The 26,187-nt window shown below is 37.5% G+C and overlaps 1 protein-coding gene across 23 annotated transcripts in view; it reads right to left on the bottom strand.

Annotated features, from left to right (window-relative positions):
* LOC127497565 (uncharacterized protein DDB_G0271670-like) overlaps positions 1-26,187 on the bottom strand; it is a 149,089-nt gene that overhangs the window by 19,328 nt on the left and 103,574 nt on the right. For 6 of the 23 annotated variants that reach the window (XM_051866311.1, XM_051866221.1, XM_051866461.1 and 3 more), the window contains 5 exons: positions 18,082-18,414; positions 4,664-5,548; positions 4,479-4,574; positions 3,435-3,451; positions 2,768-3,197 (listed from right to left, as the gene is read on the bottom strand). In XM_051866311.1, the coding sequence (XP_051722271.1) occupies positions 3,069-3,197; positions 3,435-3,451; positions 4,479-4,574; positions 4,664-5,548; positions 18,082-18,414 (1,460 nt within the window). In that variant the 3' untranslated portion in view covers positions 2,768-3,068. Of the gene's footprint in view, positions 1-2,767; positions 3,198-3,434; positions 3,452-4,478; positions 4,575-4,663; positions 5,549-5,993; positions 6,315-6,462; positions 7,980-13,660; positions 13,705-15,333; positions 15,430-16,254; positions 16,450-17,406; positions 17,439-17,534; positions 17,853-18,081; positions 18,415-18,575; positions 18,765-22,916; positions 23,081-24,024; positions 24,422-24,493; positions 24,547-24,741; positions 24,841-24,913; positions 25,046-25,262; positions 25,590-25,685; positions 26,004-26,187 lie in introns of those variants that run through there. The other 17 variants (XM_051867144.1, XM_051867072.1, XM_051867326.1 and 14 more) reach the window with 13 other exon arrangements.

Here is a 26,187-nt window from a genome sequence, read left to right as displayed (position 1 = left end):
AGTGAGGAGGACTGCTGCCCATGGGAGAAACCCTGGACGCAGCAAAAACGGTCAAAGTATGTATTCATTGAACTGTATTGCTCTCTCAATCGCATTTCTTTGTATGTGTTTATGCTTACATTCTCTTTATCTCTCACAGTTGGTTCTGGAGAGATAGAGCATTTATTCATGGGAGGAGAACCTTTTATTGTTATTTATTTATTTATTTATTTATTGTGGGTGTTTTTTTTTTTTTTGTTTTTGTTTTTTTGGTTTCATTGTTATACATTGTTTTAAATATTTAAAATTTAATTTGCCATTGTGTCCCTTGTATTTATGAAAATGTCAGAGCATAGCGCCCACGTGCTGATTCCATTCGGGGGGAAAGTGCAGTAACTTACACTTCCCACAGGGTGGCGTCGGTAATCCTCCAAACCTGAAACACGCAGTAAAATACAATTGATGCTAATCCTCACTTATTGAAACGCACACGATCAGACTCTGGCAATTACCCCCAAAATAGCCACCAGGAGCCCATCATCCACTCCACATCAGCATTGAAAACCAAGGTAAGTACAGTTTAGCAGCTTTTATGACGGTTTTTTATGCTGCCAGGTTGCATAAAAACTTTTAAATGGCCATGGAAGTAAATGCTAGTCTTCCACGTGCCTTCTGTAGACATAGCTAGTGTAAAAAATATTAAAGATCATCAAACTGCAGATGGATGTACATTAAAACTGAAAGAGTTTGGGGCTGGTATGTTTTGTTTAGAGACATTCTGATAAGAAAAAAAAAATCGTTTTTCTTTTTTTCCCATTTTGTTCTCACTGAAAAAAAAAAAGAGTTTTGTTTAAAAACAAACAAACAAACAAAAAAAACAAAACATTTTTTCCCCGTTTGGTTTGGTTATCATGTTGTTTACGAAAAAATACAAAAAAAATGAAACAAATAAATGAAAAAATGAAAAAAAAAAAAAAAAAAAAAGTTTGGTGCTGGGAAGGGGGTTGGTGGTGGGTTTTGGGGGACATGCAGACGCATGTTACACAAGTTGCGGTGTCAGAGGACAGCTCCTAGGTGCTGATTCCATTCGGGGGAAAAAAAGTGCAGTAACTTACAATCCCCACAGGGTGGCGTCGGTAATCCTCCAAACCTGAAACACAATTGATGCTAATCCTCATTGATAGTGTTGTTTAGAGATGTGTTTTATGTTGTTGTTGTTGTTTGTTAATATTTTCTTTTTTTTTTTTTTTTTTTTCGTTTTGTTTTCAACAGAAAAAAAGTTGGTGATGATGTTTTTTTTTTTTTTTTTTTTTTTACATACTACAACTAATAAAAAAGGAATTACTACAACTGTAAAAAAGGAATTTTTGAAAGTGCAGTACCTTTGTGTGACCACAAGATGTAGCAGTCACATCACGTATGAACCTAAATCATATACACATGAAAAGGAAAGGTTGGAAATGTAAAAATATTGCGTAGAAGTTAATAAAAAAACAAGACTCTAATCTACTCACCTTGACGCATGTGCCCTAGAAGAATGTAATAATGTAATTTCTGAAATACAGTACTTATCATATTGCAAGTAAATGAGCCATCAGAACCACATGTGGTACGCTCACTTGAACAAGTTGGGCCAAAACGTGGCCTCCATTTTAAACTACCGGAGATACAGGCACCAAACCACTATTGTGGTTTTGAGTCTTATTTCACAAAAAAAATAAAAAAAGTTGGTGATCATTGTTAGATTTATATAATATATATTTATAGTGAATATAGAAACTTGAGCCAGATAGATTTCTGCTTTTATTGTGAGGTTCAGTCATCAAGTTAGTGTAACAGATTTCTATGTACGCTTTTTGGGACGTTAAACACAAATTAATAAATAGTCTAAACAAATGAGAAAAGTGTGAAAACCCAGCAAAGAGTTAAAACTTTGGGAAGTCTCATAAAATGCCAGGATGAACCACCTTCATGCCAGATGTATTTAAAATGTGTGGAACTCCTCACTAAATATGTTTTGTATTATTTTATTTAATATTTATTATTATAACAGATTATAAAAACTCCAGTGTTAAACGAACTCTCTAAGTGTAAAATGTACACTGAAGCAGTGTTAAAGTTAGTTAGATAATTAAGTGATAAGACACCTGATGTTAACAAGCAAAATCACCAAAGGAGAAAAATCACAATTGTTAAGTCACCATCATGGAGATCAGGGTGTGCTTTAGTTGCGCTCTTGACCCTTGACTTTTTAATATTAGATTTTGTTTGGGCTGTTGTAACAGTCATAACAGCCAGACAAGCAAAGAGAAAAGATGATCAGGTGGTGTTGGTTATGTTTTCACATAATCATTATTTGTCCTGAATCACTGAACTCATTTAGAGCCCAATCTCTGAGTTAATTTACATTATTGATTACAGCAGCACTGCGATTCTACAGCAGAAGATCAGCTTCTTCAATATAATCAATACAATATAATAACAAAAGTTGTTCTGAACTTTCATTTTGAGACACAGACATCAAGAATCTGGAGTTTTTGCTGTGTATGAATATTATTCTATATTAACCATTTCTTGACAAAACGTGACCACTGATAATGCTCTTTCACTATGGCTGAATACTGAGCAGAAGCTTGTTAGCTCTCAGATTTTACTGCAGATATGTAGGATGCGTTCATACAGAGAGTCCATTCTTTCCATTGCTCTGCTCATTATAAAGAAGTTATAAAGAAATAGCTCCGTCCTAACGAATGCGTAACTCCATCTACTTGAGGAAAGACTCACTGCGGATGGTATACATTCATTTTATTATTTATAAGACATCAAAGAACTTAATCATATTTGATTTAAAAACAATACAAAGTAATGAGTTCTAAAATCATCAAAAACACTGTTTAAAAATGTTACATAAATATTATAAGAATAATTCACTTCAAATATGCTGCAGTGTGACACGCTTCATCTAAAACTAAAATATACACTTAATACATCTAAAATACACACTTAATATACACCAAATGATCACAGTCCAGCCATTGTTTCTCACTGGACGTTCACTCACAGTGTGTGAGATATCAGAGTGGTTTTGACTAGTCAGAGGGGTTTATGGGTAAGTGAACAGCGCTGTAGACTGCAGTTGTTCTGGTGTCTGTGTTGTTCAGATCAGAATGAAGGTCAGTTTTACTGACAGTCACATAACTGCAGGAAACTTGAGTGACCTGAGAACAGACACAATTCCTTCAAGTCATTAAACATCTTATTCAAATCAAAAAAGGCGGATGTGTACAGAAGCATGTGCATTTCTGTTCAAAGAGGCTCATTTCTTAGTATTTGGTTGAACAGAATTGCTGAGTATCTGCATTACTGATAAAGCTTCAATGTCATTATACACTTGAGAAAGTGCAGTGTGTGTGCAGTAGAGCAAGTAGAAGTGTTTATGATTTATGATGACTTACCTCATCCCCGAAAAATCCTGAACTCAGATCAGTGTACAAGGATTGCAGGAGAAGAGAAAACAAAAACACATCAGCCCAGAGTTTCAAACATCATTGTAGTAGCAAAAATCCTTCGCTATTCTTTCCAGAAAAGAATTGACTCAGTGATTCATTCAGGTTTCAGAATCGGAACGCCGATTCTTCAAGGCACTTAAAGGGTTAGTTCACCCAAAAATGAAAATAATGTAATTTATTACTCACCCTCATGTCGTTCCACACCCGTAAGACCTTCGTTCATCTTCAGAACACAAATTAAGATATTTTTGATGAAATCCGAGAGGTTTTTATCTCCCATAGAATGCAATGAAATTATCACTTTCAAGGTCCAGAGAAGTAGTAAAAACATTGTTAAATAGTCAACGTGACTGCAGTGGTTCAACCTTAATTTTATGAAGCGACGAGAATACTTTTTGTGCGCAAAAACAAAACAAAAATAACTTTATTCAACAATTTTTCCTCTTCCCTGTCATTCTCCTACGCACCTTCACTGTGCTTACTGTGGCAACTGCATGACAGGGAAGAGAAGAGATTGTTGAATAAAGTTGTTATTTTTGTTTTGTTTTTGCACACACAAAAGAACCACTGCAGTCACGTCAGCACGAAGGTCTTACGGGTGTGGAACGACATGAGGGCGAGTAATTAATGACAAATTTAATTTTTGGGTGACCTAACCCTTTAAAGTCAATCCAAAAGTAAAACAAAAGTAAAACAAACCATTACAGAATAAACAGGGGGGTGCTCAACAAATATACATAAATATCATAAACATAAATAAATTAAAAAAATGTATCTACCCAAATATTATAACTCAAGTGTTAAATTCAGATTATGGCTCTTACAATCATTATAGAACAGTTCAAAAGCATCATCACCATCCTGTCTGTCTAGTGAAGGCCAGTAGAGGGCGATGATGATCTTTGATGTGATGAATCTGAATCTCTTGTAGAGGGTCATTCAGTATTACAAACTGATGAAAAAATAGCAAAGATATGAAAATGTAATTACCGTGCATCTGCTTATTCTTCCGTACGGCCACTAGAAACATCGGAACACCAATTAGGAGCAAAACCAAAACCTCAGAAATGAAGATCACTAAAGAGTCTGAAAATACAAGAGAAAGAGGATTTTTAATGTTCAATGTGAGATTCATACGTGGAAATCTGATGAGGTTTTAATACAGTAATACTTACCGGTTATTGTTGTTGATGATGTTGTATTAAGTGAAATTTCTGTGATCATTTGGGTTTTCACTGATAATGATACTGACGATGATGATGGTGATGATGATACTGATGATGATGATGATGATGATGATGGTGATGATGATACTGATGATGATACTGATGATGATGATGGTGATGATGATACTGATGATGATGATGGTGATGATACTGATGATGATACTGATGATGATGATGGTAATGATGATGATAATACTGATGATGATACTGATGATGATGACGATGGTGGTGACGATGATGATGATGATGATGATACTGATGATGATACTGATGATGATGATGGTAATGATGATGATAATACTGATGATGATACTGATGATGATGACGATGGTGGTGACGATGATGATGATGATGATGATGACGATGATACTGATGATGATGATGGTGATGATGACGATGGTGGTGATGATGATACTGATGATGATGATGATGACAATGATGATGGTGGTGATGATGATACTGATGATGACGATGGTAGTGATGATGATGATGATACTGATGATGATGATGGTGATGATGACGATGATGAGGATGGTGATGATGATGATGGTGGTGATGATGATACTGATGATGATGATGCCGATGATGATGATGATGGTGATGATGATACTGATGATGATGATGATGATGATGATGACGATGGTGGTGATGATGAGGATGGTGGTGATGATGAAGATACTGATGATGATGACAATGATGATGAAGATACTGATGATGATGATACTGATGAAGATACTGATGACGACAATGGTGGTGGTGATGATGATGATGATGATACTGATGGAAATGAAGACGATGATGATGAAGGATATGGCGTATTCAGGTCATTTGTCTCTGTAATGACAGTAATGTGTTCACAGTGTCATAGAGATGCCAGTAAATTAATGCCTCATGCATAAAATTAACTTCCGTTTTTGTACATTAAAAAATAAACCACAGAGAGCTTCTGTAAACTTTCACACATTCATGTTTGCTGACACACCCTGATGCAGCGGCAAAAAAACTCAACTTCAGTTTCCAGTTACTTTAAAACAATCGAGATGTTTAAATAACAACATGAACCATATAAACCAATAATTGTAAATGATCAGTACTGTTGTCAGTACAACTTTAGTCAGTGAGACACACACACACACTGGGAGATAAAGAAAGTCAGTGTTTTGCCCTCGTTACTGATTTTCTGGCATCTTTTACGGGTTACGAACCGCAGGATTTACTTCAGTATCATTATTGAGATGTTGTGGAGATCATCATGGGTTTGAGGGTCTCAGTTACTCACCTGTTATAACCTTCAGATTCACTTCAGTGGAGGGATCTTCAGCTAAAGAGATATCAGCTGCACAGTAGTACGTCCCAGAATCCTCTTCAGTCAGATCTCTGATGGTCACATTGAAGACTGCTGATCTTGTGTCGTCATACAGAGAGAATCTTCCATAATGAACCCATTTATCTTTCTCTTTAGTCTTGATTTGGTCTCTGCAGACTAACCACTGTCCTTTACAAAAATACTTTACATTTGCTGTATATCCTTCATCATATTCACATGTGAACGTGACTGCTCCTCCTGAATATCCTGTCACACTGATGGAGCTCACGACTCCTACAACAAACCAACATCTTAATACAACACTAATATATTCATAAGACTGAACAGAAATGAGCTTTCTTCAGCAGTCACTAGAACAACATGAACTGAAGTGAAAGACTCTCCTCATCAAATCTGTGCTGTTTTTAGTTCAGATTCTTACCAGGAATCATCAGTAGAGTGAAAGTCAAGATGATCTTCATTCTTCTCTCTTATTAAATGATCTTCTCTGTCAGTAGATTCAGTTCTTCTGAAGCTCTTGATGTGTGTTCAGATGAGTTTTGAGTATTTCTTTCCTGGTTACATGTTTAACATGAAGTGCTGAATGTGACGGAGACACCCATTTCCTCAGAGAGAGAGAGAGAGAGAGAGATTAATGAAGATAAACTCAAGCTACTACTTCACACATAGTTTACATGAACACACAGAACTGTAATATTCAACAGACGACAAATAAAGAGAAAGGGATTGCTGGTGCTGGCGTCTTTATTCCAAGTGAAACACAAATTACCACACCTCTCCTTAGCAAATGCACTTAACTTTACACAATTGTATATTGTTTGTGAAACAATGTCATCCCCTCATGTCTCGACCCAAGTCAGACACCGCTACACCACGTAACAACAACAACAACAACAACAACAGCGGACTACATGCTTGTGTTCACGCTGCAACAGCTGCCGAGCCTATTAGCTTTACGAAAATAAAGCTTTATTTCTAAGCTTTACTAAAGTTTGTATACAGTGCGCAAGGTTTACACGCATGATCCATATCTTATTCTCGGTTTTTAGTCTGTCTCTATGGCAGAATTACAGCGCCACATACTGGTCTGGCATGTATACTACATCCTTTTGAGTTGTTTCAGTGGTTTCGTGTGTATGCAGATATTTCTTGAGATGAGGGGAAAAAAAAAAAGACCGGATAGGGAAAGCTCTGGCTTCGTGTGTATGTGGCCCTAGAAACTTCCAGACAGGTGTGTTGAGGCAAGTTGGAGCTAAACTCTGCAGGACAGCGGCCTTCCAGGATCGAGTTTGGACACCCCTGGATTAGATAGAGCTTGCTGTCCAGGGGAGAGCTCCGAGCTCGGATTGTTGTTCGAATCCAGAGTACTCCCCTGTATCTTTGCTTAGGATAGTAACCAGGCAAGTGTGAGGAGACGGGGTGGTGGAGGGATGCAGAAAAAAAAAAAATGTCGAGGAACATAGGTGAGTTGGCTACATATTTATAGGACTCCTCTTATCTTAATCATTAAAGATTTATGAAAAAAAAAAAAAAAAAAAAACTATCAATCAGAGGACAGAAGGCATGAAGTAGATTCTGTACAACAGATTTTTCAGTCAAGTTTTGGTCATATTGATAAATTATAGACCCTAGAAATTTGCATATTAAATATGATACAGTATGATAATATATTCATAAATAGGCATTATACTTAATGTTCAACAGAATTTTGCAAAGACAGTTTGCTTTAAGTTATGAGAGAATAAATGTTTGTTGGCTATAATGTTGTAATACGCATTGCCAAGCAAGCATTCTGCATAGGACAATGATGGGAGAGACGAATTTGTTGAATAAAATCGTTATTTTTGTTTTGTTTTTGCACACAAAAAGTATTCTCATCGCTTCACAGCGAGAACCACTGTAGTGAACCACTGTAGTCACGCTGACTATTTTAACGATGTTTTTATTACTTTTCTGGACCTTGAATCCGGTAATTGTGTTGCTTTCTTTGGGGGATAAAAAAAAAAAAAAAACCTCTCGAATTTTATCAAAAATATCTTAATTTGTGTTCTGAAGATGAACACATTCTTTAAGCTAGTCCTAGACTAAAATGCGTGTTTGAGCTGTTTTAACTGAAAGTAACTTGTACTGACAGATCTTAAAATATGTCAGTGCCATTGTTTTGTCTCAAGATGCACACCAGTAATGTGTTTCTTTAATTGTGGAGACAAATGAGAAAAGTGTGAAAACCCAGCAAAGAGTTGCCGGTACGAACCACCTTCATGTCAGATGTATTAAAAATGTCCCACTAAATACGTTTTATATTATTTTACAGTTATTCAATTTGATATTATAAGATGTATTAATATTCTATATTAATCATTTATTGACAAAAGGTAATGACCGCTGGTAATGCTGGTTTGCTATGACTAAATACACATCGAAAGCTTGTTAGCTCCCTCAGATTTCACCGGAAACACAAAGGCTGTTTGCGTACATTCCATTCTATCTGAGGATAATTGATCACTCACACATCATCCAACAAAAACCTCACTGCAGATGGTTTACATTTATTTTATTGAAGATGCTGAGAAACAAATTTGATTTACAGTAAAATACAATGGGTAATATAAACCAAAAACAAACATGTACAGATGTTATATAATTAATGTTGGGAAGTTGAAGTTGAAGACTGCAGTTGTTCTGGTGTCTGTGTGGTTCAGATCAGAATGAAGGTCAGTTTTACTGACAGTCACATAACTGCAGGAAACTTGAGTGACCTGAGAACAGACACAAAAACTTCAAATCATTAAACATTTTATTCAAATCAAAAAAGGTGGATGTGTACAGAAGCATGTGCATTTCTGTTCAAAGAGGCTCATTTCAGTATTTGGTTGAACAGAATTGCTGAGTATCTGCATTACTGATAAAGCTTCAATGTCATTATACACTTGAGAAAGACATTGAACCTGCTGTAAAAGTGTTTATGATTTAATCATGATGACTTACCTCATCCCTGAATAATCCTGAACTCTGATCAGTTTAGAAGGAAGGCAGGAGGAGAGAAAACAAAAACACATCAGATTAATTAACACATCATTAAATCGCGCATCATCTCCACATACAACATCTCTCTCATGTATGTCTAGTGAAGGCCAGTAGAGGGCGATGATGATCTTTACTTTCACTTCAACACACGTTAAACTGTCTGTGATAAAAAATTAAACTCTTTATTCGGGACTAAGATAAACTAACGAAACAAAATAAATAAATAAAATAATAAAGATTTGAAAATAATTACCGTGCGTCTGTTTATTCTTTCGTACGGCCAATAGAAACATTAGGAGCAAAACCAAAACCTCAGAAATGAAGATCACTGAAGAGCCTGAAAATACAAGAGAAAGAGGATTTTTAATGTAAAATGTGAGATTCATGAATATATGAAGAGATCTTAGTAATACTTACCTGTTATTGTTGATGTTGTATTAAGTGAAGTCAGTGTGATTCTGTGATCATTTGAGTTTTCACTGATGATGATGATGATGATGATGATGATGGATGTGGAGTTTTCAGGTCATTTGTCTCTGTAATGACAGTAATGGGTTCGCAGTAACATAGAGACACATGTAAATGAACATCTCACATGCAAAGCATTTACTTCCGTTTTTGCACATTAATAAAACTGTGAGCTTCACACATTCATGTTTGCTGACACATCATTGCCTTGATACAGCAGCAAAAACAGTCAACTTCAGCTTCTAGTTACTTTAAAACAATCAAGATGTTTAAATAACAACATGAACTATATAAACCAATCATCGTAAATGATCAGTACTGACCTTTGACATTGATCAGGACTCATGTGATGAAGCTCTTGTGTGATTAGTCTTGATTTGGTCTGACCACTGACCTCTACAAAAATACTTTCTGTATATCTTTCATCATATTTGCATGTGATCGTGACTCCACCCCCTGAATATCCTGTCACACAAAGATGATTTCAAGATGATATGAGATGAAGTTAAAGACTCTCTGATAGTTGGATCAGGATTTGAGCAGATTCTTACAGCAGAGTGAATGTAAAGATGTTCATTCTTCTCAGGCATCGCTCTTTATATGTGGTAAAATGTTTCTCAACAAAATATTCTATAAAAGAGGGTGACAAAGACTTCCTGTTTTTGACTTGCTCTCTTCCTGTATTTGTCAGAGAGTATCTCTCACATTTTCTGCTACACTGAAGGCGTTAAAAGTGGACTCAGTAGATTTTGAACTACGCTGTTGGACAATGTTGATATTTGAAATCAACCCAAACAAACCCACCCCTCTCTTCATTGCTCCACCTCCAAAACTCACTTTTGCTGGCAGGCGAGGCGAATGCACTGTCAATGACGCTAAACACCTCATTCTCTAGTGGGCGTCAGTGTGCAGTGGTTTACCTGCACAATTCTCACTATCTGGCTGCTGTTACACATGCAATGCGAGAGTGGATGTCTGTTTATCACAGCTGACGCGCAACAAAATGCTTCACAAAAAAATTAAAACGCAGTTGATGAACGAATGACAAGGAAGCACAAAAAATGAACATACAGTACACAAGAGTAAATACAAAGTGTTCGTTGTTAATCACCAACAGCACAGCAGCTCCAGACAATCAAAAACCAGTGTTACTTACATTATAAAGAAGCAAAGCAGCCTCCGCGTCTGTTTTCAGGCCTTCCCGATTAGCTCTCTCCAGCGCTGGAAAGCTTTTCTAATATAATCACGGGTTCTAAAGCGCTTGCCCAGTCATAAACCTTCATTCCAGTGGTATTCTTTTGAGCTCTTTATTGTGTCCCAGTGTGTTGCAGTTTTTTTTTTTTTTCTTATTTTCAAATCTCCCTCTTGCTCACTCTCTCTCCTCGAACGTCATATGCCCCCTAATGCTGATTCGTTACACGTTTGTTGTTGGTGTCGGCCCGACTAACTTCCAAACAGTGTTTTTGAAATTCTACTGACTCCACCTTTAAGTCTGAGCAGAGAAGAGTAGAGACAAGGATCTATACTGCTGCAGTTTTATTAAATAAGATTTCAACAGTACCGGTGTCACACCAAATTCTGTGACCATCAAATTCTGTGACTGGCCATAGTAGGCGGTGTCATTACCCTAAAGGCCCTTTCACACTGAACGCGATGTGAAAAAGCGAGGCGAATCGTGGAAGAACGGACCTTTCACACCGAACACGAAACGACTGATCATTTTCTGCTAATTCACACCTGCACGCTAGGTGGCGCCGACCAACAATGCATTTGTCCTCATGCATGTGTCTCGTATTATGGCTTTATATATGGCTTTAACATCGTCCACTGCATAATATGCAGCGTTAAATTAAAATGAATAAAGTTTGGTACTACAACACAAACTATATATATATATATATATATATATGCTTACAAGAATACATCATAAAATATAATTAGAGGTACAATTAGCATCCAGCTACATTTCAAAATTATTTATTATTATTATATTATATTATTATTAATGTCTTTGCTGAAAACGTACTTTAAAACATCATTGAGTTATTGTAATAACTTCTGGTATGATCTAAAGTGGGTTTTGATTCGATAATGGGCAGATATGCATTCTTTGTATGTTTTACAATGGATTGAATGCTAAATCTGCTTATCATTTTTCATAAACATCCTTTATTATCATAAAAAAAAATACAATGAGCTGCATAAAAAAAAAAAACATATCATCATAGTCATCTATTTGCCTTCATATTTTATCTGTAGAAAAATGTTTCTCTCAATTTTTATATAGGCTACGGAAGAGCAGGAGATATAATTACATGATGATTGACAGATCTAAAACGCGCTCTCATAATCATAACACTCGCACACATAGAAGAAAACGGACAGTGATCACATAATTCATTAGAAAAGATATTCCGTATAAAGAACATGTGAGAATAAATCTGTTCTCAGATACTAATGATAATCTCCTCCTGGATACTCTTCTTTGGTGTTTGTTTACACTAGTTTTCGAAACAGTGCCACCACTCTCGCCCTTCTGTGCAACAGCAGCTGCTCCGGGCACGTGGTCTAAGGCACAACTCTAATTGGATGGCCCGTTTCATCGCGGAGTGACGAGGGAAAAAAATCGACACACAGGTCGAAAAAAAAATCCTTGCTTTTTCACGTCGTGTAAGTTTGCGCCCGGTGTGAATAGCCCCATAGCGATCTATTGTTTCGATTCAAGAGCGTCATCGTGGCAAACATCCGCGCCATTTTTCACGTTCAGTGTGAAAGGGCCTTAACTCCTACTGTCACAAGAGCGTCTACTATGGTCACAGAAAGGCAAACATAAATGCAATAACTGACAGTTAACAGAAAATAGGAGTATAAAAATGCACAGGATAATGATAAACTTGACACAGGTGAGAAATATAACCATTAACAAAGGAAATGAGTGAGAACATACTTAGAAACCATTAACATCAAGGAAACAGGAACTAAGAACTATTGAATGAAATGAAAATCAAAATAACAGAAATCAACAAAACTAGATGTGACCGTACTCCTTAAACAATAACAAAAACATTCCTTAAACAAAAACTACACCAAAGGGGCGGGATTTCCATCATCACCTCGATGATGGATATCAGAAGGTGGGAGGTCTGGGGGGGGCTGGGGGGTGGAGAGATGGAGTCGGAGGTATAAAGACCCCAAGCGGTGCTTTAGGCGGTGCAGTCCAGGGTGGAGCCAGAGAGATGGAAGACTGAGGCGGAGTCAGGAAGGCTGGAGACCAAGGTGGAGCAAGAGGGCTGGAAAACCAGGGTGATGCCACTGGACCGGAGGGCCAAGGTGGAGTCGGAGTATCCAAGGACCATGGTAAAGCCAGTGGGAGTGAGGAACCTGGTGGAGCAGAAGGAAGTCCATGGTGGAGCCAGGGTAATGACAGAACAAGGTGGAGTCTTAAAAACAATGTGAAGCTGGAGGGATGGAGGTGGCGGTGCTGGAAAAATGGACAGAAACTGGAGGAACCCACGAAAGAAGCAGAGTCTGGGATCTGGATGGGACCAGCAAAGCAGGCAGAGCTACATGGAAACTTAATGCCAAAGACAAGTTTCAAAGATTCAAACATTCAGCTGATTTACATCCTTTGCTGTGGCTCGTCAAGCAGTAAGATGATTGACAGCAGCTGTATTCACTGTAATCCTGATCATTCCTAAAATCCTAGTTCCTGATTATTCCTAAAATTCCTTGTGGGAATTCACCACTGTGTAATTCAGACCCTCAGAAGATGTGATGCAGCACTGAGTCTCCAGTGGCTTTCTCAACTGTAGCGTAAACACAGTTAGAAGATACAGAGGGGCTTGTGGGTAACTCAACAGTGGCATAAACAGTGTTAGATGAATCAGATGGGTTTGTGGGTAATTGGGCAGTGGAATATAGAAAGTCGGAGGAATCAGAGGGGTTTATGGGTAATTGTATGTGAGTGTCTTTAATCTCCTCATAATCGCAAGCAGTGTGAGAAACCTGAGGAGAGACACAGAAATTATTTACAGCTTTGAAGATCATCAGGATGAAAGGCAATGGAATTCATTGTCATTATGAATAAAAATAAACATATTATTTTATACAGTAACTGGACTCACCACTTCATGTTTTTCTGGTCCAGTCTGAGACGACAAATCACCACCTGCCAAAAACAATTATTTCTAAATGCTTTATAACGCATTTCAACAATATCTTGTGTAAATGTTTTCATACATCATCAAATATCTGTGTTTTGCTCACATCTTGTTGTAGCCAATAGGTGGCGACAGAATCAAAGTGGGAAAAAAGGTAAACAAATCTTTGTTTTAAACTCAGTATACACAGCAAAATCCCTGGTGCTAAATTAACACTGCCCAATGTCTCTAGGGGTCCACAATTCAGAGTGTTAAAAACTAACGCTGAAGAAGTTTTGCAGTTAATTAGATAATTAAGTGATTAATTAAGTGCCAAGAGACAACATAATGACTATATATTTTTTCACTGCTATTGGTTTGCCATAACATATGTGTCGTACAGCAGCCAAAGAAAAACTAATGTTAAAAAAGTCAAGGGTCAAGAGCTCAACTAAACAAACACTGATCATAATGATAGTGACTTTAAATGAAACAATAAATCATCAACATTTAAACCTCTGTTAATTCTCAATAAGAGCTTCTGTAGACATGTGACAGAAATAAAGTCAGTCTGGTTAGTAATAAGTGAAGCTGGTAATGCTGTTTGTGGAGTTGTTTAATCAGATCTTAAGATATTAACTCCCGGCTTCACAGACAAGGCTTACGTTAGTCCTAGACTAGTGATGGCGAGATGAAGCCTCATGAAGCATTGAAGCTTTTCAGCCAAGTGGTTCACAAAAGGGTTCATTTCTGGAGGCTTAATTTGCTCACAATACCACCTGGTGGTCAAAGAGTGTAAAACAAGCAGATGCATTACAGATGACCTGATGTGATCTGTGATACGGTTTATTTTGCGGCAGTTAAGGCTTAGAATAACGGTGAAGAAAAAAAAAAAAAACAATTTCCACATAGACTAATCTATTTATATGAATATAATGTGTATTTTCTGGTGGTGTATGATGATTGTATAACATAACTGTGTAATAAACGTATTGGCTTCAAATGAATGGGACTATTAAATGTGTTTAAATAAATTCTTTGGTCATAATAGGCAGGAGGGGTGATTATTATTATTCGAAAACCACACATTTTTAGGGGATCCTATGGGTCGCTTATATATCTGTCAAAATGTCGCGCCACACGCTCCGAAGCCTCGGCACAGAACGTAACATCACTATCCTAGACTAAAATGCATGTTTGAGCTGTTTTAACCGAAAGCAACCTGCACTGACAGATCTTAAAATATGTCACTCTCATTGATTTGTCTCAAGATGCACACCAGTAATGTGTTTTTCTAGTGAAAGTTTATAAAAGCTACTTAAACGCCTTAATTGAACTAAGGCCTAATCCTGGCTTAGGCTAAGCCCTGTCTGTGAAACCGGGCCTTAATGTCTTTTATCTTCAGTTGATTTTATCTAAGCCTGTGGCTAGAAGTCAGTTGCAGTTCTTTTGTTTCTGCTTGCTAACAACAGGTGTTCATCACTAATGCTCAATCATCACTTAATTAATCAATTATCTAATTATCTACAACACTGCTTCAGTGTTAGTTTTTAGCACTGTAGAGTGGACACATATAGACACAGAGCGGTGTTAAATGAACACTGCTCTGTGTCTATATGTGTAGAGAGTTTCTGCATCTAAAGAAGAAAAGGTTTTACCTTGAGACTGATGCTTGTTGAAGATATACAGTAATAGGAGTCCAACGACGATAAGAACCAGAAGAACCAGAACAAGGGGGATGATCAGAGAAGAGCCTGAAAACACACAAAAAATAATCAGAGAATCTAATAATCTGGATAATCTAAAAAAAGATCATGGGCGTAGCTTGACGTTTGGAATAGGATGATACTGGGTTTGCAGGATTCACATCGTACATTTACACGAGCTGTTTAAATAACGGTCTTGTCTCGCGCATGTGTAGTTGTGCGTATAGCTGAATGTACCGGCCAGTTTGTCCTAAATACACTTTTTGGACCATATAGGCCATGACGCAACTTTTAAAAACGTTACATTCTTCACTCAAATTAACACGTTTTCCAACACAGTTTGATATGTAGATTTTTATTTAGTAAATTTAGTATTGATCTGGCACCACAAAGAGGAATTGACCCAGGAAAAATGCTGCTAAAACAGAGATATCGAGGTTTAAAGAGACAAGAGCACAACGTCAGACACTGTGAAAACCCAAAAAACATACCACAGCACTTTGCTACTGAGGATGGAAATGCAGTATCCATCCTCGTTAAGAGTTTTAAGTTATATTGTCTTTCAACCAGTGAATTCACTGCAAGTCCAACAAGAAAGATTGAGTCGTTGTTGTTGTTAATATTAACGATTTAAACAATTTAAAATTAAATTTAAATTATTAAAGTAATTATTAAATTATTAAAGTATTCAATTTAAATGTATTATATAATTTTGAGTTGAAAATATCATGTATTTTTTATGTTTAATAATATATTAGCAGTTATGAGCAGGCCTCTTCACAAGCTACACCCATTGATCATGTTTGTATTTCAGCACAAGATCACCTGCTGATGTGTTTAGAGACGCCAGTGATGAAGAAGATCTGGAAATACCTGTGAACGGTGAAGGTCTGACTGATGAGAAAGAAGAAGCAGATGATGATGATGATGGTGGAGGTGAGGATGATGATAATGATGATGATGATGATGATGATGGTGGTGATGATGATGGTGGTGATGATGATGATGATGATGATGATGTTGTTGTTGATGTTGTTGATGATGATGATGATGATGATGATGTAGTTTCTGTATATAAAATAATGAAACAATAAATTTCTAAGTGATGCTTTTTTTTCACACCCAGAACTTGACACACTTTTCTCATGATACAGACACTTGTTACTGATGTCATTCACACACTCACTACCCAGAATTCACACTTGGTGACACACAAACACTTAGAAAATAGAATTGAAAGCTGTTAGTTTGAGTTCCCAGAACTTAAGCCTGTGGTTTCTCAATATAGTGCATAGCAGGGTTACTGGGTGAATGCCCTTAACTGCAGTTAACTATAGTAAAAGTGTGGTAAAGGACTTCCAGCAGCACTAAAACCTGCACTTTTACAACATCCAGATGACACACCTGTACTACAGTTAAAAACTGCTGTAATACTGTGTCCAAATTACCACAATAATACTGCAATGCCAAACACTGTAGTAATACGATATTACCACATAAACTTTCAAACTGTGTCCAGATCTCCATGCATTCACACACTGCTGTAGTTTATATGTATTATATGTATATATAGATCTAGACAGTGAAAAAAAAAAAAAAAAAAAAACATTTGTAAACTTAGAGGCTGTTCTGCTCTGTTGCATGAACAGAAATGAGTATACAGTAATGTGATATTAACTAATGACCATATAGCTATTAGTGTTACAATATTAGAGCGGTCACATTTAAAGAATGAAATGAAGAATGAATCGGTCACACACACAAACACTGTCCATTGCTTTGTGAGCAGTGCAGTTTCTCATTGTCCAGAACAGCAACGTTTTTCTACACAAAGCTGCACTTTTACCTGCATAGACTGCAATCATATGAACTGCAGAAAAAAAACACTTCCTCTTTTTAGTTGTAGTTTGTGGTTTTGCTTTGTTAAACAGAAAGAACATCTAAATTAAAAAGAATCATGTGGTTAAACCCGCTTGAATAGAATGACCTTATTTTCTTAAATACCTCTGTGAATTTTAAGCAACATGATAGACTGATGCTCTTCACACAACAATCATCTGTTTCAGATCCAAATCAAGTGCAGCAATGTTACAATTACCAGATATATTCATGGATTCTGTCAAATAATGCAGAAATGACTGAAAGCGTCTCACCGTCTCTGATGTCCAGATTAAACTCAGAGAAGAAACTGTAGTCTTCAGAAACTTTGACTTTAATCTTATAATCTCCAGAGTCGTTCTCATTCAGCTCTCTGATAAACACACGTAAGAGACCTGCAGATCTGTCATCATGAACGGAGAATCGTCTGTCCTGTTCCCATTCTGCTGCTCTGTTAGAGTTTATTACAGTGAAACATTGATCTGCTGCAGTTTTACAGAAATATTTCACATGGTTCTTGTGTTTCGTCTCATATTTGAAGTTCACAGTGACGTTTCCTCCTGAATATCCTCTCACGGTCCTGATTGGTTGATCTGTTGAACACAGACCCAGATAATTTGTCATTTTGTTCTCAATATAAACACATATCTGCTCACTTTGCTGCAAGTCAAGATTATGAGTGTAAATCTTACATCAGGAGATAAAAAGGTTATTGATGGTGTCTGTTATGAGTTTGACGAGTGAACGGCAGTAATTACAGTCAGTGTTGAGTATCGTGATGTTGTGGAGATCATCATGGGTTTGAGGCTCTCAGTTACTCACCTCTTATAACCTTCAGATTCACTTCAGTGGAGGGATCTTCAGCTAAAGAGATATCAACTGCACAGTGGTACGTCCCAGAATCCTCTTCACTCAGATTTCTGATGGTCACAGTGAAGACTGCTGATCTTGTGTCATCATACAGACAGAATCTTCCATTATTAAACCATTTATCTTTAATATCAGTCTTGATGAGGTCAGAGCACCATCCAATCTGCAGTGTCCTCTGTTCTTTACAAAAATACTTTTCATTTGCTGTATATCCTTCATCATATTTGCATGTGATCGTGACTCCTCCTCCTGAATATCCTGTCACACTGATGGAGCTCACGACACCTACAACAAACCAACATCAAATACACTTTAATATATTTATGAGACTACACAGAAATGAACTTTCTTCAGCAGTCAGTAGAACATCATGAACCTGAAGTGAAAGACTCTCCTCATCAAATCTGTGCTGTTTTTAGTGATTTACTCTGAGTTCAGATTCTTACCAGGAATCATCATCAGAGTGAAAGTCAAGATGATCTTCATTCTTCTCTCTTATTAAATGATCTTCTCTGTTGTCAGTAGATTCAGTTCTTCTGAAGCTCTCGATGTGTGTTCAGATGAGTTTTGAGTGTTTCTTTCCTGGTTACATGTTTAACATGAAGTGCTGAATGTGACGGAGACGCCCACTTCCTCTGAGAGAGAGAGAGAGAGAGAGAGAGAGAGAGATTAATAAAGAGGGAAGTGAAACTAGTTCTTCACACATGGTTAATGAACACACAGATACAGATCAGACACAAGCAGATAAATTTTTTCTCTTGGGCATGAGAAAAGTTCTACAACAAGCTGCATAAATATTTGGGTGCTAAATGTTTACCTGTCCTTATGTTAGATTTGGGGTATTTAAAGGAATTTGGCAAACAAGGAAGCATCTGTAAGCAGAACTTCCCACACAGTTGCTGTGTCTCTATGGCCAGGTATGCTGACTATGAAACTATTTTTAATACTATGTTTTGAACTGCGTTTTATATTTTATGCTGATCAGTTGTGTACCATGTATTCTTTCTTTTTTAATTCTTTTAACTGATGTTTAATTCTGCCTGACAAACGATAAATGTTAATCTCGATTTATTTTGGGTTCTTCTGAAATCATTATGACCAGTAAATTAAGTGGAGTCTGGTGTTTCAGCAAATCTGCATCAGGATAGGTCAAACTAAAGGCTCAATGAAAGGAGCATATGGCACATCATTTGGAACTTTTTGATTCCGTCTATCACTGACTTAGGAAGTTGCTGCATTGTGGCTAAGATAACTACATTTTTGTATGAACAAGCATGGAGAGGTTTGACTCAAATGCATTAGTTAACTCTGCATCCTCTGACTAAAGATTAGAACTGACGAGTTTGTGTGAGACTACGACCGGCCGGCGTAAATTCTTTATGCGACATCGGATCCCTAACACAGCAAAAGTTTGGGATTATACTGCTGTGGTATCGTAATAAAGATGAATTTTAACCACTGATTCTTCACAGTCTTAACCTTTGGAAGTGAAAATAAACCAAATTTACTTTCACGGCACAGAGCGGTTCAGAGTCGACTCTTTTGAGAGACAATAACTTTATTTATGATGCACTTTCAACTTTACAACTTTGCACACTGCATGAAAGGTAATTTTCAAAAATCCATAATAGGGGCACTTTAAAACAGGATAAAAGAGCATCTGAATTAACTAAACAAACATTTTGAGCATTGCTAAAAATTAAAATGAGCACAGGGTTAAGCCCCCCCCAACCCCCCACCCCCCCCCCCCCCCCCCCCCCCACACACACACAGAACTTGACACTTTTCTCATGATACAGGCACTTGTTACTGATGTCATTCACACATTCAGTCTACTTCCGGTGAGAGTATGCTGTGCGCACTGTGGCTGTCTCTTCTCATTGTCAATTTTCATCATTTTTGTTGCTATTTGCTAACTGTTTGCAAGCTGTGTATGTGGATTTTTTTGCTGCTAGCAGCTTAAATTTCACCATCCTGTCTTTGTTACTGGTTGTCTGAATGTTTCTCTACTGCTATTGCTGCTTCCTCTTTGCAACTGGACTGAAAATAGCCATGATCATCCCTATACTTAAAAAAACCTGGCCTTGATGACACAGTCCTGAGTAACTTTAGACCAGTTTTCAACCTTCCTTTTTTGTCTAAAGTCCTAGAAAAGGTGGTCGCCACACAACTACTGACTCACCTGGACAAAAATAATCTGCAGGAACCATTTCAATCCGAATTTCGCCCTCTCCACAGTACAGAGACTGCTCTTCTAAGAGTAGTGAACGACCTCCTCCTCAACTCCGATTCTGGTGTCCTTAGCCTTCTGGGCCTCTTGGACCTGAGTGCAGCTTTTGATAGCGTTCGCCATTCTATACTCCTATCCCGTTTGTCTGCGATCGGCATTTCAGAAACAGTCTTACAATGGCTAAGTTCATATCTCTCAGACAGGCAACAGTTCATTAGCATTGACAGATTCAAATCTTGTTCTGTCGCCTTTTCCCGTGGAGTGCCTCAAGGATCTGTCCTTGGTCCACTTTTATTTTTAATCTACACACTTCCTCTGGGTCAGATCATCTGGTGCCACACTGACGATACACAAATCTATTTTACTGTACAGCCTAATTCTGTTTTTCCTCCCTCTTCTTTAACATCTTGCTTACATGATCTCAAAATATGGCTGGCTCAAAATTACTTAAAGTTGAATACGGAAAAAAAATGAAATTCTGCTAGTAGACCCTAAATCCTTTGATTCCTCCCAACTTGACTTCTCCATTAACATTGACGGTGTTATAGTCCACCCCTCTTACGCAACCTTGGTGTATTGTTTGATTCTAGGCTATGTTTTGAACCCCATATCAATCATCTTGTCAAGTCCTGTTTCTTCCATCTCCGCAATATTGTCCGTTTAAGACCCTCACTAAATTTCAAAGACGCTGAAACTGTTGACAATGCTTTTATAACTTTACGTCTAGATTATTGCAACTCCTTGTTTTATGGTCTACTGAAAAAAGTCCCAAATCACTTGCAGCTAATTCAGAATTCAGCTACTCTGGCCATCACTTTTACTAAAAAAATCAGCTCACATCACTCCTGTCTGTGTCCCTGTTAGTTACCGCTTTCAGTTTAAGATTCTTGTTCTAGTTTTCAAGGTTTGTCATGGTTCAACACCTTCTTATCTCTGTGAATTGATTCTCCCTTATGTCCCTGCCCGCACTCTGAGATCGAGCTCTGAAAATTTGCTTACAGTACCCAAGCTCCGTCTATCTACTATTGTGGGTGGTAGGGCTTTCAGCATATCAGCTTCTAAGCTCTGGAACAAACTACCACAAAACCTTTATGTTGTCTCTTCACTTCAGAACTTTAAAACAGCTCTCAAAACTCACTTATTCACATTATGTTTTGTTAATTGATTGTTTGCCTCAATTTTGTCAGCTCTACGCTTGCTTTTGTAACTTTTCTTGTATGATAACTATCTCTGTCTGTTCCATCTGGTTGATCATGTGTTGTATACTGACTGTATACTTGTATATGTGTTCATGTTATCTATCAACTTCATGTAAAGCGTCCTTGGGTCCTTGAAAGAAGGAATAAACGCAGCGCCAGTTAAATTTTTTCTGTAAGTAGAATAGGGAAGGCGTAGGAAGTACAGCGCAAGCTTTTTGAAGAATACGAAAGTACAGTTTTGGCGGAAGCACTTGGAAGGCATGTTTACATAAAGCATATACATTTACATTTTTTTCGAAAATGACAGATCGTTTCACTAGATAAGACCCTTATTCCTCGTCTGGTATCGTTTAAAGCCCTTTGAAGCTGCACTGAAACTGTAATTTTGACCTTCAACCATTTGGAGGCCATTGAAGTCCACTATAAGGAGAAAAATCCTGGAATGTTTTCATCAAAAACCTTAATTTCTTTTTGACTGAAGAAAGAAAGACATGAACATCTTGGATGACATTGGGGTGGGTAAATTATCAGGAAAATTTTATTTGAAAGTGAACTAATCCTTTAAGTTAGGTCCCAACAGTGACACGAGTCCCCATGAGTCATTGTGCATTCAGGTTGTCCCCACTGCGATAGAAAAACATGTAAACACATATTCATACACATACACTGTCCCTTCATCACTGGGTTCTTATATTTGTTCTCCAGCTTTGATCATTTATCATTAGTTTTCAGTGAAAACATATCTGATCACTTTGCTGTTGGTGCCATTTAAGATTATTTTATGAGTGTTACAACAGGAGGTTATTGATGGCGTCTGTTATGAGTTTGACGAGTGAACGGCAGTAATTACAGTCAGTGTTGAGTATGGTGATGTTGTGGAGATCATCATGGGTTTGAGGGTTTCAGTTACTCACCTCTTATAACCTTCAGATTCACTTCAGTGTATAAATCTATTACTAATAATGTATCAGCTGCACAGTGGACTGTGACAAGACTGCTGATCTTGTGTCGTCATACAGAGAGAATATTCCATTATTAAACCATCTCTCATTCTCGTTAGTCTTGATTTGGTCTGTGCAGTCTGACCACTGTTCTTTACAAAAATACTTTATATATGCTGTATATCCTTCATCATATTTGCATGTGATCGTGACTCCTCCTCCTGAATATCCTGTCACACTGATGGAGCTCACGGCTCCTACAACAAACCAGCATCGAATACACTTTAATATATTTATGAGACTACACAGAAATGAACTTTCTTCAGCAGTCAGTAGAACATCATGAACTGAAGTGAAAGACTCTCCTCATCAAATCTGTGCTGTTTTTAGTGATTTACTCTGAGTTCAGATTCTTACCAGGAATCATCATCAGAGTGAAAGTCAAGATGATCTTCATTCTTCTCTCTTATTAGATGATCTTCTCTGTTGTTAGTAGATTCAGTTCTTCTGAAGCTCTCGATGTGTGTTCAGATGAGTTTTGAGTGTTTCTTTCCTGGTTACATGTTTAACATGAAGTGCTGAATGTGATAGAGACGCCCACTTCCTCTGAGAGAGAGAGAGAGAGAGAGAGAGAGAGAGAGAGAGAGAGATTGATTAATAAAGAAGGAAGTAAAAGTAAGTCACTGGACATCTAGTGGACACCTGATAAATGTTTCTGATCGATTAATATGGTAAATATTTGTAATGTATTGATATGATAAATATTTAACTTTTAACTTATGTTAAATGGAGACAAATGTAAGACAAGCGGCTCCTTTTAGTGTTCAGATGATGTTCAGCACCGCGGACAGCAGCTGATCACGTGACTGCAGGAGACGGACGACGTTAAAAGGGTAGCGCACCGGCGCCATCTAGTGGCCATTGGCATTAATTCAGTAAGCCCAAAAAGTGGCTGTAAAAGGGGGGACAAAAACACTTGATGTGAAACTTAATCGTCTGCTTAACTGTACATATTGATTCACTGTTGCGTGTTTCACCCACCATACATTAGATAAGTCATGATTTCGGTCTAATGTAAAATCTAAAGTACAATTCCAAGAACCATACATGCATTATCAAGTTTTTTATTAATTCAATTTTTTAATCAATTCATGCAAAGCGGCTCTTTTTCTATAATTCCTTCCTCAGCTAATGTTAATTGTCCTCATTTTTATGCTCTCCATAAAGAACTGAGAGTCAAGTGGCTCCCTCTAGTGTTCAGATGGTGTTCAGCACTGTGGACAACAGCTGATCTGCAGCACGTGACTGAGATTCATCACCACACACAAACACACTCACAGTCTGTTCAGATGAGCTGCTGTTCTCATAGACATCACATTACACTTCAGCAAAACCTTATGGTGAATAAATGACCTTCTAGAGCTGCATATGAAACTGAAACATTAAATACATCAACAAATCATAAAGTGATTCATCTGCACAGACATGTACTAATGTGATTTGATTTTAAAATAATAACGCTGCATTGTTATAAAGAACAATTCTCTTTTATTTTGTTTATAATTACATACAAATATTGACATTTTTAAGTATATTGAACAAATGACGTAAATCACTTCTGCAGGATAGTTGTGTATATTGAGCAAACGACAAACTGAAAACTGTCGATCACTAACATGTATTTGCAGAAATCATAGGATCATAACTGCATATAATGACTCTGATCCTGATTGTTATTAAAGATGAACATCGTCAGGACCATCTGCGTCATTAGTACAAAAAGATGATGAAGATGAAGCGACATGTGAAGATCTGTGCTGTTAAACATTAGCGTAAATATTGTCGGAGGAATCGGATGTGTTTGTGGGTGATTGTCTGTAAGTGTCTTCAGCCTCCTCATAATTACAGTCATAATGATAAACCTGAGGAGAGAAAGAGCTTATTTAATAATATTTAAAAACATAAATCTTTTTTTAGAAACTAATTATACAAACCGCTTCATTGTTTGCTGGTGTCACGTGAGATGTTTTGGAGGAGGAATCAGTGTCTGTCAAAAAAACAAGCAAGTGAATGATATTTAATACATGTGCTCTATCATATCATATTTTGATATAAAAAGTATTTTTCTGGGTAAATGTTTTGACATCCTCACATTTCTTAATCTTTCTTTATTTCTAAAATAAAAATGTTTTATTAATGTGAAAAAATAATCAAAGTGTAAAAATGGAAGAATAAGTGTTACTGTTCGACCGACGCCTCCTGCAGAGAGTCCCGATCATGAACACGAGTCCAGTGATGATCAGAAGCAGAACCACAGACACACTGACCACCAGAGAAGAGCCTGAAAACACCAGAGACTCACAATCTGAACCACACACACAAATGAGTATGTTTGTGTTTCAGAGAGTTTGTACCTGTTACAGGAGACGCAGATGTGATCGCTGGAGATTCAACTGATGACAATGATGATGATGATGATGGTGTTGATGAGGATGGTGGTGGTGATGATGGTGACAGTGATGATGATGATGGTGTTGATGTTTGCTCTGAAACACAGTAAAGCCAGTGCCAATAATCACACTCACAGATACTTCACTTCCCTTTTCTCAGAGACGCTGACGTTTTTCACACCTTACTAAACCATCCGACATGTTTCACACACGCAAACATAAAACTGTTGACTTGTGTATTTGGGCAACTTGACACTCTCAGGAGGTTTTTCTTAAAGTGTTACAGATGCTGGTTTGTTTCATCATTTCTCACCTGTAACATCGATCAGGACTCGTGTGATGAAGCTCTTGTGTCCTTGATCAGACTGAACTCCACACCAGTATTCTGAATGTTGTTCAGTCACATGACTGATTCTTCCCGTCAGGAGCTGCTCTTCTCTGTCATCATACAGCTGGATCTTTCCCTCAGGACTCCATCTTCTGCTCTCCTTCACAGACGTCTCTTCAGCACAGAGATCAGCTCCAGATCTCCAGCAGAGAAACTTCACATCACTAATGTGGGATTGTGGGTATTTGCAGCTGATGTTCACAGATCCTCCTGCAGCAGCTGATAGACTGATGCTCTTCACACAACAACCATCTGTTTCAGATCCAAATCAAGTGCAGCAATGTTACAATTACCAGATATATTCATGGATTCTGTCAAATAATGCAGAAATGAATGAAAGCGTCTCACCGTCTCTGATGTCCAGATTAAACTCAGAGAAGAAACTGTAGTCTTCAGAAACTTTGACTGTAATCTTATATTCTCCAGAGTCGTTCTCATTCAGCTCTCTGATAAACACACGTAAGAGACCTGCAGATCTGTCATCATGAACGGAGAATCGTCTGTCCTGTTTCCATTCTGCTGCTCTGTTAGAGTTTATTACAGTGAAACATTGATCTGCTGCAGTTTTACAGAAATATTTCACGTGGTTCTTGTGTTTCATCTCATATTTGTAGTTTATAATGACGTTTCCTCCTGAATATCCTCTCACGCTCCTGATTTGTTGACCTATTGAACACAAAAGTAAAAACACAAGCTTTAGTCCATGAGATTCGGGGACACACTTTTTTTTCTTTTACAAATTATACTGATTCATGACCTAGGAAGCTAGGGAGCTGATTGAGACGCACCATCTGAGTGAGAAAGGAACCGAGTCCAGAGTGTGTATGTGACAGATAGAAGGCTAAGTTGA

Source organism: Ctenopharyngodon idella, chromosome 1, assembly GCF_019924925.1.
Source record: "Ctenopharyngodon idella isolate HZGC_01 chromosome 1, HZGC01, whole genome shotgun sequence".
Taxonomy (NCBI): Eukaryota; Metazoa; Chordata; class Actinopteri; order Cypriniformes; family Xenocyprididae; genus Ctenopharyngodon; species Ctenopharyngodon idella.
The sequence above is the reverse complement of the archived record's forward strand: the minus strand, read 5'-3'. Positions and strand labels throughout refer to the sequence as shown.